General features: G+C 45.9%; 3 protein-coding genes across 4 annotated transcripts; 1 reads left to right on the forward strand and 2 right to left on the reverse strand.

The window, feature by feature from the left end:
* The first annotated feature begins 659 nt into the window (after nucleotides 1-659).
* LOC131887584 (trichohyalin-like) lies at nucleotides 660-4,509 on the forward strand. The gene is made up of 5 exons (XM_059236246.1): nucleotides 660-892; nucleotides 1,301-1,525; nucleotides 1,595-1,833; nucleotides 1,913-1,976; nucleotides 2,040-4,509. Exons 1-5 carry the CDS (start codon nucleotides 766-768, stop codon nucleotides 4,427-4,429), a joined length of 3,045 nt encoding a protein of 1,014 aa, XP_059092229.1. The 5' UTR covers nucleotides 660-765; the 3' UTR covers nucleotides 4,430-4,509.
* LOC131887425 (nardilysin-like) lies at nucleotides 4,407-8,638 on the reverse strand. Of its 2 annotated transcripts, none has more exons than XM_059236070.1 (4): nucleotides 8,076-8,638; nucleotides 7,244-7,540; nucleotides 6,964-7,172; nucleotides 4,407-6,903 (listed from the first exon to the last, which is right to left on the reverse strand). In XM_059236070.1, the coding sequence occupies exons 1-4, from the start codon at nucleotides 8,344-8,346 to the stop codon at nucleotides 4,528-4,530; spliced, it is 3,153 nt and encodes a 1,050-aa protein (XP_059092053.1). In that variant the 5' UTR covers nucleotides 8,347-8,638; the 3' UTR covers nucleotides 4,407-4,527. The 2 variants fall into 2 exon arrangements, with proteins under 2 accessions (XP_059092053.1, XP_059092133.1); XM_059236150.1 differs by lacking the exon at nucleotides 8,076-8,638 and adding an exon at nucleotides 7,728-7,749.
* Nucleotides 8,639-11,260: 2,622 nt separating this feature from the next.
* On the reverse strand, nucleotides 11,261-12,703 carry LOC131884173 (ADP-ribose pyrophosphatase, mitochondrial-like; the record flags this gene model as incomplete). Its single annotated transcript, XM_059231862.1, is given in 4 exon segments — nucleotides 11,261-11,561; nucleotides 11,626-12,001; nucleotides 12,076-12,274; nucleotides 12,413-12,703. Coding segments are annotated over 4 exon segments (1,087 nt in total), but the record flags the coding sequence as incomplete, so codon positions are not given.
* Nucleotides 12,704-14,537: the final 1,834 nt, after the last annotated feature.

The raw sequence follows: 14,537 nt of genomic DNA on the forward strand, positions 1-14,537 counted from the left end.
GTACCGGTTTGAAAGTTTGAGGCGCAGGCAGATTGCTCACTTCAGAATGAAATATCCTGCTTTGAAGCACAAATCCTTTCGGTTATCTGAGTGCATTTGTCGGCTAGCCATAGTCTACCCAACGAGTTCCATATCGTCTATCTATATTTGACATATTTTGTCACAAATGTATCAGCGCTATAATTTGTACATGGCCTTGTGCGGTACTGAACCCATCCGTGGCAGTTTTTGCAATGCCTCAAGGTCATCAGTCTCCTCAATTGATGGAATACGGTTTGCCTTAAAGGCCCAAGGCCAGAGGCGAGTTTTTGTACGTGTTACCTCGGAGTTAGGCACTAGGACGTTATTCGGTATAAAAATATAATTTCCAATGGTGAATCGATGCTCATTCTGAGTCACGTCCCAGACTTAACTCTGAGGAAAAGCGTTAAAAAATAGACCTTAGATGATAATAGCATAAACTACCAAATAAAACGCTTGCTAAATTCGTCACATATGCCTAACAGATAAGAATATTATTTCTGCTTAAGTGTCCTTAATAGTGTCCATTTTACAACAAATCTTGTTTGTCTCCACTAACTGTTTTGTGACCAAGTTCCACCAAATATTTCGTCACCCTGAGCCAACATTTACCGTATCAAAACAAAAACAACGAAGGCCCAAATCCACGGAACCTTCAGCCGTTCCGTCCTTCTCTTAGCTTGGCATTCGTTTCTGCTATCTTGAGACAGATAGAAAGATAGATAGATACCCCAATGGGCTGGGATGACGCTGAACGGGCGACACAAGCGATCTCGATCCCGGAGTCCCTCCCAACATCAGGGATCACCCATCCAACGACGACGACGACGACGACGACATCGACCTCAATCCCAGGATCATGCCGAAGAAGGTAACCCAATAGCGATCAATGGAACGCTGGGCCAGGTCCGGGAATTGAACTAGATCTAATTCATGGCTCAAGTATTACTTGATCATGGCCTTCAGAACCCATCCATCTCTGCGGGGAGGAGAATTAAACCGGGGCTCCCCTCTCTTCGAGTCTTCGAGTCTTCGAGTCTTTCTTATACCAGGAAACTCTGTTAACCACTAGGCCACCACGTCTCCTCCCCTGTCAAGGAGCCGAAGTTGCACTTCCGGCGATTGGGTTTGAGCCTACGACGTCGAAGGAGCAATTCAGGGTCTGATTAGCATTTGGCCACCCAGACCACTCGGATAGTACATAAAAAAAAAACTCTTGTAGTTCTAGGGTTCATTTTTCATTTTGAGTGTTCAATCGTGATTATTCGGCGGATTCTAGGATCGGACCGGGAGTTGGATTTGTCTCGGGAACTCCATCCCATTGGTTACTACATCAATGATCGCGAGGCCATGCTCAACGAGGTGTTGTCCGTGGTCAAGGGCGCCAAGTTCAAGGCCATGCTCACTTCTACTCTGCGGAATCTAGATCCGGAGCGGCTGAAGGCCCTCTTCCTCGAGCAGCTCGAGGGCATGTCCAAGAAGCGCATCAAATATGTCCTAGCCGGTAATGATTCTGTCATTTTCTCGTTCGTTTTCGACCAATTACTCAATTTGAAACTCTGCTGTGGGTCAGGGCAAGAAATGGACGAATCGTCCGAGACTGAAGATGAAGCTGATGAAGATGGAGAAGAAGAGGACCTTCAAGTCCCATATAAACACGAAGTGGATCCTGAACCAGTGGCCAAGGATGCTCCACGGCCTAAAAGCTCCACACAGGCTGATAATGGGACCGAAAGCGAGGATTCTTTGGATGACAATGGCTTTATACAAAGGAAGATCAGACCTCCCAAAGCGCCAGCGAATCGTCCCCAGGTATGAGACAGTTGACATCTTAGATACGCCCTGAAGGTGAGGTTCATCAGTTAATCGAGGATTCTGTTTTTCTGATCAGACAATCAGTATCCCCTTGGCCGAAGCGAACAGTCCGGATCCACCTGTTCAGAACAAATCGGGGGGTGAGTGAGAAAATGTCTCATCTCTTTCCGCCTGTCGCTGGCTACTTCCAGTTTATTTTACAGGTCAATCCCAATTAGAGCTCCTTGAATTGGAAATGCGGGCGAAAATGATCAAGGCTCTGCTGAAGAAGGCCAATCAAGGCGATGAGTCAGTGAATCCTGTGGTGCCCGAAGAAAAAGCTGAGGCTCCTGAGAGCCAAAAGGTCGAGATTGAAAGCCTGGTCAAAGAGGAAAAGCGATTGATTAAAGCCCGAGAAGTCCTAATGGTATCAGAGGCCAAGAAAAAAGAGGAATTGGACGCTAGGCAAAGAAAAGAACAGGAATTGCGACAAATGCTCGAGGAGCACCAAAGACAGCGAGAAGAACAATCTGAACGAGAACGAAAAGCCAAGGAAGCCGAAGAGGAAAAGGCTCGGAAGAAGGCCCGCAAGGAGGAAGAATATCAGAAGTTTCTTATATGGAAAGCGGAAAAGAAGAAAAAGGACGAAGCCCGGAGGATCCAAGAAGAACAAAATCGACGAAGAGACCACCAACGACAAACCAAAAATAAGTTGAAGCAAATGAGCGAGAAGATGGAACGAACCCAAGACCATTCAAAGACCGCGATAAAAGTCAAGCGCAAGAGAATTGCCAGGGAAACTGTTGAAGACGAGCTGACCCTGGATTATAGTAGCTTCGACGAGGATGACCAGAGTTCGTCCGGACAGCTAAAACGGCGATATCGAAAGAAAGGTGTCAAAGAAGAAGGCGAAACCTCGGATGCGCCTTCGACCTTGCAACCTAAAGAAAAAGGCCGTGAAGATTCGTTAACCTTGTCATCGGCTTCGGAGCCTGATGAAAGAGCGGATTATAATCTCGCTCGAATCCGTGCCCGACGATTGGCTCGAGTGGAAGAGATCCGGGGAGTGCGTCGGAAAAAGAAGCCGGCCACGGAAATCGAAGATGGCGAAGTGGATTCCGAGGGCGAGCATTTCGAACCCGTTCAAGCTCCATGCGAGACCGGGAAAGTAGACGCAAGTGATTCCTTGGAGGATGAATCCGGGGATTGGGCAAAATATGACTTGATTAGTGTTCAGAAAGTTGAAGTTTCTGCCCAAGGGCGGTCTGAAGTCATACCTAAAAAGAAGAAAAAGATCAAGCGAAAAGAAGGTCACGTGTTCATTGATGATGATAGCGACAATGAGAAAATCGTTTCGAGCGACGAGGAACGAGATGCCGCAAAGGAATCGGTCCCTGAACCTCGTGACCCCGACCCCATTCGAACACCTCAGGAAGAAGGCAATCGTGAACCAGATTCCTTTGAGGAAGTTGAATCTAGACAAAGGGAGGAATTGGAGGAACGGAAGAGGATTGAGAAAATGGAAAAACTTCGCGAGGACCGAATCCGACGCATGCACGCATTCCAAGCTCGTACTGAAATCGAAGATCAATCTAACCCACAGGACGAAGAATCCTCCGCTGAAGAAGAGCAGATTGCTCCGGAGGACAGCCAGAAACAATCACAAATGGACAATGTGGACATCAAACCTAAGGAGGAAAATGAGAAATCTGACCAACTAGCGGACAGCCTTGGGGAAAGGGAGAAACCTTCAGAAATTCCTCTGGAAGAGACAGGGAATACACCCAGTGAACCCCCAATTGAGGGCCATCTCGAAGTCCCTGAACCGGAAACTGAAGAGACTAACTACTCACAGGAAAAAGATCCCGGTTTCTATCAATCGTTTCTGGAGGAGGAGCGAAAGCAAATTGCGCTGAGGCAAAAGGTCGAGGCCGAAAAGGAAGAAAAAGAAAAGCAAGAACAAGAAGAAAGGAAAAAGAGACGAGATGAAACGGAACTGGAACGAAAAAAAAAAGAAGCAGTGGAACTGGAATTGGCTACCCGTCTGGCACCTGTTGCTGAGAAAACTTTGGAGGAAAAGAAACTAGAAGGCATAGGATATTGGAAGGAGCAAATGGCCAATCAGCCCGAACCTCTTATGGAGACCCAGCCAGAAAAAGTCGATGAGCCTGCACAAGCTAGCAAGCCCAGTTGTAGCAATCAGGATTTACCTTCCAAGGCTGACGTGGACCGACAACAGGAAGAGATGGAGAGTCTCACCTGGGCGGATCGATGGTATCAGAACAAAAAGGTACAAAAAGTGGTCAAGGATAGCAAGATGATGAGTCGAGTTCGCACTCAGATCAAACTTAAGGACTTCAAGTTGCCGCCTCCAACCGAAGATCAGGAAGAGGATGGCACTGCCAAAGTCAAGGATCTGCCCAACGTGATTGGTTCCATGGAGGAGTACGACAAACTCCTGGGCAAGGGTCTCAATGATGAGGCACTAAAACAACCACTGGCCTTGAAATCAAATGAAGACGACGAATCCGATGAAGATGAGAACGACGATCTTTGGGGCGCGATTATGGGTGACAAAGAAGAGGATCAAGAAGAGACAGAGGGTAATGAGTGATGTTTAATAGTTGTTGTTGTTGTTGTTGTTGTTTACGTTGTGTACGTTGATGTCAAGATTAACACAGATACACGTTCAAATGTCCGGCTTGTCCGTCCTTATTTGATGATCCTTATGACGGGATGCAGAAGTAATGTCGATCGGAACTCCGGGATGTCCCCGATGAACTTGTCATTGGTTTCAAGGTAATTCCATTCAAAGGGTTGGTCTATATCAATGACCTTGGTCGCTTCCTCGCATAGCTCATCCTGAGCGTTTTCATTGCCCACAACTTGCACACTCAATAATTTCTGATCGTCTTTGAAGATCCGCTTCACGATTTCAGTCACTTCCTGTTTCGTGCATTGTTCAAGAATTTCAATCTCTTGCCCACAACGATCGAACAAATACTCCCGAGAACAGATCTCGCTCCAATTGCGGTCCACTTCCTCTTTTAGGGTCACATCCGCAGTTTTCTTCAATTTGACTAAGGTCTCACGGACTTCATCAAATTCCTGTTGATCCATTTTGGCTAGCCTCTCATTGAGGAACCACTCCATAAAGGCCTCAATCCGGGAGTCCACGTGCTCGGCTGAGAATTTCGAGGCCTGCGAGCAAATCGTTATGGAAAGACCCAATACGCCAAAAGTGTTCCTCAACATGGAAAAGGTTTGATATCCAAGCTGCTCTTGAGTTCTCAGGCGATCAAAAACGGGCTCTTCCATGATTGTATTGGCTAATTCTAAGAGAGCATGGCTCTTCAAATTCCCGGGTGCGAATTGGTAGTAATTGGTTACCCCCGTGTTTCCATCCAGAGGGTTTAATCCGGCCACTCGCACGATTTTTTTTCCGGTCGGCAAAGCACGACATCTCAATTCCGGGATGGTGCCATTAGATATGGGTTTGGCCTTCATTTTGCCTTTGACAAGATCATATATCTCCAGAGCTTCCACTTCGGTGAGATTGCCTTGGACTAATCCGTGAATGAAGATCTCGCTGCGGAATTTCTGAGCAAAATCTCGGACCTCGTCTAACTTGAGCTCCGACACAACAGCATGTCTGTCCATAGCTCCGTGGAACTGATCCTGAAGGATCGACATCCGGACATCCTTGACCAGTTTCATGGGCTTGATAAAGGCATTGTAGTAGGACTTTTTGGTCTGGGCTTTGACAGCCTCGAAGAACTCCGGATCAACGCTCTCGCCGAACTCGACCAAGTGCTTGAGGATCTCGCTCAAAACGAGTTTGAGCTTGTCGTTCAATCCAAAAGCTTTCAACACCACCCCTCGCTCGCTCCCGTAGATCTGAAATTGGAGTTGGGCCAGATCTGCGGCGTAAGTGTCTTCCACCATGGATTGGGCGGTCAAAGCCATCATTAAGTCCAACAAGGCCGAGTTACGAGCCGATTCCAAAGGCAGAGGAGACACGAGCATGAAATGTAAATGAGCACGAGGCTGCTTGAAATGGTCATCGGGTCTGAAGAAGAGCTCTCCATTGGATTCCTTTTTGATTTGAATCGGGAATCGCGGGACCGTGCCTGATGGAAGAGCCTTCAGGGACAAGTTCTCGGCGATGAACTGGTTCTTTTCTGGCAGATGAAGGGATTTCTGGATATCGCTCAAGTCCCCATTCCAAGCGGATTTCCAATCTTTAGGAACATCCTCAACGGAGTATTTGGTCTTGAACCATTCCTCGACCTGATTGCACCCATCCTCGTACTCTTTGGCGGTGACGAAAATATTCACACGATCCTTTTGCAGCGCATCCAGACATTCTCGAATCGAGTTCTCGTTGAATTCGAACATCAAATCATCCCCAGTGAGATAGAGCTCGGGTGGGAAGAGTTGCATGTTCTCACACAAAGTTTCCACATTATCGCTGGGTTGACGCTCCTCGCCATATTGGAAGTCCAATTCTTCAATTCTTTGGATCTCCTTGTAGATCCGCTCCTTGGGGCCTTTCTTTTGCATCATATCAATGTAAGCCCACACAGCTCGGGTCACTTCACTCAGGTGAGCAAAGCCTTCCTTCGTGAGAACGATACTGATACTGAAGATGGAATACGTGGAGTTGTGCTCGAATCCATCTCCGGCATTGCCTGAGGTGAGACCCAGAGCCCAGATTTTCTTCCGGAGATAGGATATCAGTGAACCACGGCCCTCATGTCCAATCACCCAGGATAAGTAATGCAAAGGCTTGACTTTATACTCCTTGAGCATCGATTTCAGAGCCCAATTCAGATCGATTTGATAAATGTTTTGGACAGGGGCCACCTTGTACAGCCGATGAAATGACGGCGTGTCGAATGGTTCCGTCATGTGTCCAAACGTTTCGCGTTCCAACTTGTTGTTGGGCACATTGGAGAAACTCTCAACCACCCACTCTTGGAGCGTGTCCAACTCTTGTTGGGCCTGAACCACCAACGTCATGAACTGGGCGGTGTAATGTCGATTCTTAAACTCGTGCAAAAGCTTGTGCATGGCTTTATCGTCTTTCTATGAGCCAAAAGGATATCATTTATAATTTCAATTCCTCTAGATGGTTCTCATACTTACACCCGAGCTTTGGAGAGATTTCGTGTTGCCCCACATGAATTTTCCCATGGGATGCCCGGGTTTAGCGAGGGAGCCGAATATTTGCTGTTTGCGGTTATAATCCGACGGCAAAGCCATTTCAAACTCAGAGTCCACACTCTCACGTTCCCGAGCCATCGCTCCGGGTTTCATCAACGGGTCAATAAAGAACTGAGCAAAACGATCCAAGGCTGAAATAGTAGATCGTTAGCTAATCCGTGTTTCAGCAAATCCCGGGATGGGATCAAGAAGAAGATCTTACCTTCCCGGAACGATTTCCTTTGGCATTCAAAGTAGAACACGGTGGTCTCGCAATCCGTGGATGCGTTGTCCGATCCGCCGTGTTTAGAGACAAATTCGTCGAACGAGTTCTCATCGGGATACTTCTTGGAGCCCATGAACACCATATGCTCCAAGAAGTGAGCCAATCCGGGCAAGCTCTCGGGATCCGAGAAGCTACCCATGCCCACGCATAACCCGGCGGCACTCAATTTTAAACCCGACAAAGATTTGGATGCCTTCCCTCGGCGATCGTCCTCATCCAAGTCCATACCTTCATCTGGAAGAAGAGGAAAAAGGTCATGGCTAAATGCGGGTCCGATCTCATTGGGTTAACGGAGTTAAGTTGAAAAAATAATGTGAAGAGTTTGGCCGTTGTAATGTCATTCAAGGAGACCTGCCACCCGAGCCATGGCTGCCATCTAACAAAGGTCAAATTCCAAACCCAGAGCATTGTGGCCCTTTACCTCACACATGAACCACTGGAACGTGGACGGGGAGGCAACAGGTCGAGCCAGACTGACGATTTGGGAAGCCACTCAACACATTGCCAGCTCATTCGAATAACGGACTCAAAAGTTATGCCACCTCCAAGCTCATGCCAACAGCCTATATAAAATGAATGACAATGAAAATGTCAATCTGCTGACTGCTAATTCCAAAATGGTAATTTTGGACTCTAAGTCTCCCCGTTCAGATTCCAGTGGTTCATGCCCTAAAAGTAGTCTTTCATCGAAACCGAAAAGTCAGCGGTTATTCAAGATCACGGGTGTTGCTTTCAGCATGGTCATACACTATGCCAGTCCTATTCAGACCTTCGGATTCCTCTTCCTCTTCCTCGTCATCGTCATCGTCCTCGTCCTCTTCTTCATTCTCGTCGTCATCTTCCTGATCGGAATCCATTTGGCTCATGGCCTCTTCTTGCCGGTCCAATTGGTCCAATGGGTAAGCCGTGTCGGCGATCAACAGTACCCGCAGCCCGTTGTCCAATTGGAGGGTGCGATACTCTTTCGGGTCGGACTTGGATTTGGCGGGCGTGGCCAGAACCTGGACCGAGATGAGGCCAGGAGGCGGTTGATCGGCCATTTGAATTACAGGGGGACGGCCCAGGACCCAGGGATGGACTAGAAAGGCTCGGGTCAAAGGGGTCACGCAATGCCGTCCACTCAAAAGCCCAATCCGGCTTAAAACCCGGCTCGGCCCAATGGCTGGCCTTGGGTCCCTTGATTAGGTGGGACAGCAGGTGGGATGGAGGGTGGCACGCTGGGGGTCGATTGTCGGCTTTGATCACCAGTAGTCGGGCGATGGGATGAAAACCCAAATCTCGTGTGAATCACGGCTGACTCAAGTCGGCCAATGAAAATCTCAAGTCTGATGTTGATTGTTGTGTTCCATGCTTTGTTTAGAGCTCGGAATTGAAGGGATTTGGACTAAAATGAATATTTCCAGCGACAACCGTCCCTCGTCACAAAATGTAATGGCGCCACTCGGTACAGATACGTTCCCCCCCAAAAAACCAAAATAGCCATTTATTACTGAGTCAATAAAAGTTACTTATCTTATTAGGCATTTCTCGTCCTACCAAAATATCATATTACATATCATGTTTCTGATGAGCGGTTAGGTTAGGTTAGCGAGTACGATAGATTGAAGGTGTACCCTCCCATTAGAGTTGACACGCAACTCGTTTGTCCATGCTAGTCATAGACTTCAAGGATAAGTCTGCAATTTTTCAAAACTATTGCCTCCTCATGGCTATACGTCAACATGTGGGATCAAAATGAAATTGGCATTTGCGGCCAAGAACTCCTGCTATGCCCTACGAGCCACGCACATATTTTAGCTTTTCTACTCAACATGAATTATAACAAAATAGCCTCTAGCTCTGGTATGACCGTTCGGTATTAGGCAATTTCAGGGAAGATTGAGCATGAAAATTCAAGCTTCCTGCACTTGCTTAGAGAGAAAAAACGAAAAAGATAGAGCCAACGCCCTAGCACCATTTGGCATTTTTTAGCTCGCAAAACCAGAAGGAACAACTTCGATTTTATTGCCAGTTGGATGGAACCAAGAGGCCTGTTTTCTTGTATTTTAGCTCCAAAATGCCCCAAATTCCCAAACAATTGACATACACTGCCAAATATCTCAAAAGTAAAATATCAATTTCTTTTTCTTGCTGTGTCAAAAAATAGCTCAAAATATTATGAACTATTGCTTCAAACGCAAAGTATGAGGGGCTTGAACCGTTACCGAAAAAAAGTAATGCATCACCGTTACTGGATGCTTTTTAGCAAAAGTAACGCTCCATCATTAGTATCATTTTTTGCAAAAAAGGGGCCTTAAATTGCAAAAACTCTGTCAGTACAAGTCGATTGTCCAGCCCCATCTTGAATATGCCTCGCCCATTTGGGCTCTAATGAGTTCAGCAGGTTTGCAAAAGCTCGATGTTTCACTAGGAACATCGCGGGAATGAGAGAGCTCTCGTATTGGGAGTGACTAAAAAGGTTAGGATTGTACATTATTCAGAGAGGGTACCTGATACTAGTATCTGATACTGTACGTTTTCAAAAGCATTCATGAGCTTTGTCCCAACCCAGGATTTAGGGTCAATTCTAGTGAACGTAGAGGCTTAAGTACGTTTTGAGAGCACCTTCAAGCCCTCGAGAATCCAGGCTAATTAAAGCAATGAAGTCCCCCTCTCTTCTTTCTCGGGCTCCTTCATTGTTCAGTTTGCTTTCCTCTAATATTCGTAGGGCGTATGTAGACGTTGATCCAGTAGCACCATTTAAGTTAGACTTGGAAAAGTTTTTGGCTAAAATTCCCGACCAACATTGTTGGACACTAACTGTGACAGCCACTGTTCAAATTTATCCGAAACTGCCCTCACACTTCTTCCCCCAGGGATTGGGACCTGGCGTTGTCGGTTTACAGTTTTGGCAAAGAAAACTGTTCGAAGTTCCTCGTAATACTACTCCTGAATAGAACCTCGGTAGGGCCGGCCGGCCATATAACTTCTGCTGTAATCAGGTTCGACCTACTGCAGCGATGCAGTACTCATTAGAGAAGAGAGCTCTAATAAGCTTAACCTTGCGCGGTTTCATTCATTCTTATTCTCCTCCGAGAGCACCATCTCGGACACATCATCTGGCAAGTCGGATGGCGAAGAGGTGTTGGCTAATCACGCGGCATCAGCCATCACTTCTTCACCCGGTGGTGGTACCTGTTGTTGGGCTTATGTAGGCGTTGACTAAAATTCCCGACCAACCCTTTATTCAAAGGTTAGCCAGATCAACCAACTCGTATTCGATTGAGGATATGAATCAAAAGGTATATAACTATTTCATCTTGAAGTACTTGGAGATCCCATTCCCAGAAGCAACATGGGGAAGTCAGCGAATATAGGAAAATAAACAATTTAGGATTAGCCCTAAGGGCTATTCAAGGGCTAGCCACATTAGCCAACTCTAATTCGTTGATCAATCAAAGTAGCGGTAAAGTAGTCCGCGAAAAAATGAATGGCATCGTTTTTAGGAGAAATGAGAGGACCGCCTTAAATTGCCAAAAAGACTCACCCTAAACGACCTTGGCACACATCAGTAAAAAAGTGAAAATGTCATTACAATCAATGGGCTTACGACCGTCCATTACTCATGACTGAATTAAAGGGATGAACTCGATGAACTGAACTGAAGCTCAATAGCTGAAATGTTAATACAACGGAAATTGGCTTTGTTCGAGTGCGTGGCATCATTAACATGTGCAATATCAAGGCATAAAACTACAACGCAATTTTAAAACGCAATTTTGGTCTTCTCTACAATATGATCTGCACCTATGTCAATCTAAGATGGGGCCTGACTTCAAACCGATTGCAATTGTTTTGCTCTACAAATTCATCCCCGGTTGTGGTTAACAAAAATACCGCGAAAAAAGGGCTCGCTCGGAGGACGTCTCCATATCTATGGATGTTGTGTCGAATTCAAGTTACAATGTTGGATTGATAGCACAGATTTTTTTTTTGAATCCTCAAACGCAATTGAAATTTTTTTCCCATGGGCACACCAGTCTTGGCCATGACAACTACCAATGGGCATCCTGGAGTTCGGCCGCCTTTTGAATAAAGTTAATGTGACTAGCGTACAGATTTAGGTCGGACGAGATATCCATCCATTGGAGAGCTTGGGCGTCATCACCCGCCTTCAATTCAAATTGGCCCACTTCGGAGCCAGTATCATCATGAAACAAAAACGCCACCGTCTCCATCCAAGCTTGGTCCGTGTTCCGAGGATCATCCACATACCCTTAAAATAGAGATCAGACCGCTCTCGCTTCCAGTCACCAAAATCTCGCTCGGCCAGATCTCACCGGCATAAATCTCCTGTCCACGGGTGAAAAAATCCCGCACCATCTCGAAATTGGCCGCCTTCTCTTGGGCTGTGGCCTGGGTCGAATCCATGGCTTCCTCCATGAACTCCCGTTTGACGGTCTCGCTCACCAATTCGCCCGGGTCAACCATGCCTCCCGGAGTGGCCCATTCGCCCGTATCCCGTCGTTGAATGGCCACAAACTGCAGCACTGGTTTCTGACTGTCGGGGTGTATCCGACGCTGACCGTCGGAGTCTCGGTGCCAACGGGTTACCACCGGATCAGCCGCGTGATTCGGACCCCAGCGACCTAACGTGCCCCGTCCTTTGAGTCCGGTCCGCCCACGAATGTTCAAAGGCGCCTGTTGATCGGACATCTAAAGCGGACTCGCGTTGTTAGCATGTATGTACCCGCCCACCTAGAGTGTTCGAGGCCAACGGCCTGAATTACCAGGTAAACGCCTTCGTGGCTTTGACGGTTGACCGGTCCATCCCTTTGATTCCACCGTGGGTGAAAGCCTGCCTGACCGATGGGAGGATCGGCCCAAGGGGCTGTCAATACATGGGGGGCGGTGAAACTAATGGGATCGTACACGTCATAGGGGGTATCCCAAGCAATCTGACCCGCCGGCACTTCTTGACGCACAATCCTGAAAAGACACCACCCAAGAAAGATATAGAATAGAATGATTATCAGTCCAGGTTATTCATTCATCATGATCCAGGCCCGAACGAGCTTTTCCGATCATTTGAAAGCCGCTGGCCAATTCCCAAGGAGGCTTAGTTACCGTTGGATTTGACCTTCGGGTCCCTTGTATCGATATTCGTGGGGGAAACGACATTTCACATGGAAGTATCGAGCGGTTCGCAGAGCGCTCATGGTCGACGTCGTCGAATCGAAATCCAAGTCCAGTACTGTCAGCAAATCACTACGTTGACAGACAGTTGAGATGGACCAGGGCGAGGACCAACCAATCGCCCCCAAAAGCCAAAATGTCCAGTGGAGGAGCGACACCGTAATGCAGGCAGGTAGATACGTTGGTTGGTGGGTAGATAGGACTGAAAGGACTGGCCGAAGGTCCATCCATGAACCAATCAATGGATCAGGCTGGTCGACCAACTTGAGAGAGGCCTCTTTGGGGTGGCTTGAAACAGGGATAGAGGGGGCAAAGTAAAGAGCTTGGGGAAGGAAGGGGATGGCGGTGAGCTCAACTCAAATCCCATCCCGTATGTCGTTGCTTGGAGATGAGTCAAAGGCTCGGAAAAATATGCTACGATTTTCGTCATCATAGTTTGTTTTTCAGGTATGGTTTTGAGCGTGAAAAAGTTAAGCAAACGTAGAATGAAGTGGATAAAGGGGAGAAAAGATAGCATTTGACGGGTTAGACATGTATTTTGTTGCATCAAATTTTGGCTGATTATACATAATTTTTTGGACATATTACTCTTTTGGTTACAAAGTACCGCTCTTGCCTTTAGATTCAGGTTCATATTTTTGTCATGACCTTCGATTACGATCTAGGATAAATTTCATGGACCCATTGAAACGTTAGTATTATCGTTGGACTAAATTTCCTAGCCAAAAGAAGATCTCCAAGAGGGACATGCCAAAGCAAATGATTGTGCTTGTGGCAACCAATTTCTATGGTTTTTATTGGTCCATGGCTTTTTTTTAAAGGCAGAAGACTTTGTAGTGAATATTTTTCATAAGATTTGTTTCGCTAATTTGCACTTTAATTTCAAAAGTACAACTATATTCCCCCAAAATCTTCGGTATTGGGTTACTTAATGGCTGCAAATCGCGACAGAGGTCATTTTGGCCATTTTTGCTTAGCCTAAACGTACTATCTTCCGATCCCTAGAGATTGTCGATCAATGATTGATAAGGGTGAATCAGGTGGCTGTGCAAAACGTCTTTCTAGTTTGTACGCAGATGATCACAAGACCTAGAAAACAAATTCTTCAAATCTGGAACGTTTAATGGACCTCCACTAAGCGTCATTGGGGGGAAACAAATGCTTTTGAGAGCCAGACATTGTTATTTTTATGGGAATAACGTTGTGTCTCACGCTTCCTTGATTCCAAGAAATATCCACATTTGTATGGATGTTTACTCCAATGCATTAATATCAAGATCATGGCAGAACTTTAATTGAAGGTGGTATGGGTGTAAATAGGCTAGTAATTTTGTTTAGGAATTTTTGTCTGAAAACGACGCCTGAAACGGTGTTGTCATTTCCAAACACTTCAAAGACACGAGTTATATATTGCTTGAACGCAAAATGAATTAAGTAAGGACACATGAGTCTTTGGATTTTTACGTCAGGCAAGAAAGTCAGAAATGTTAGTTCATTCTTAGCAATCAGTGACAAAACGGTAGTAAAAGTGGTCGCAATAATCAAAACAGCATTTAATTACGACTTATTTCATGAAGTTATGAAGAACAGTAAAAGTTTGCCCGCCAAAAGTATCAAGAAAAGGAACACTCTTCAGATAGGATACAGATATTTTACGTCTTTTTTCTTCTAGGTCTAGTAATAATAAGTTTGGATGATGCAGACCAAAAGCAATGATTTCAAAACAATCAATGTAAACAAAACATAGATGATTCTCTATTGCTATGTCAAATTTGTATACTTCATATGGCACCAGCTGTATTTAAAAGCTAAGAGGCGCCATCCCAATACATGGGCATTTTTTTTTCTTTTTTGTGCGGACTTCCTTACCGCTACCGGGATTGGAATCCCAACAGTTCAAGACGAGAAAATTATTTATTATACTTGACTTTTATTTATATAGATATTATTTGATCGACCAACGAATTGGAGTTGGCTGATCTGGCTAATCCTTGAATATAAGGTTGATCCGGAATTTTAGTCAAAAACTTGTCCAAGTCTGACTTAAATCTTGCTA

Source organism: Tigriopus californicus, chromosome 1 (genome assembly GCF_007210705.1).
Source record: "Tigriopus californicus strain San Diego chromosome 1, Tcal_SD_v2.1, whole genome shotgun sequence".
NCBI lineage: Eukaryota > Metazoa > Arthropoda > Copepoda > Harpacticoida > Harpacticidae > Tigriopus > Tigriopus californicus.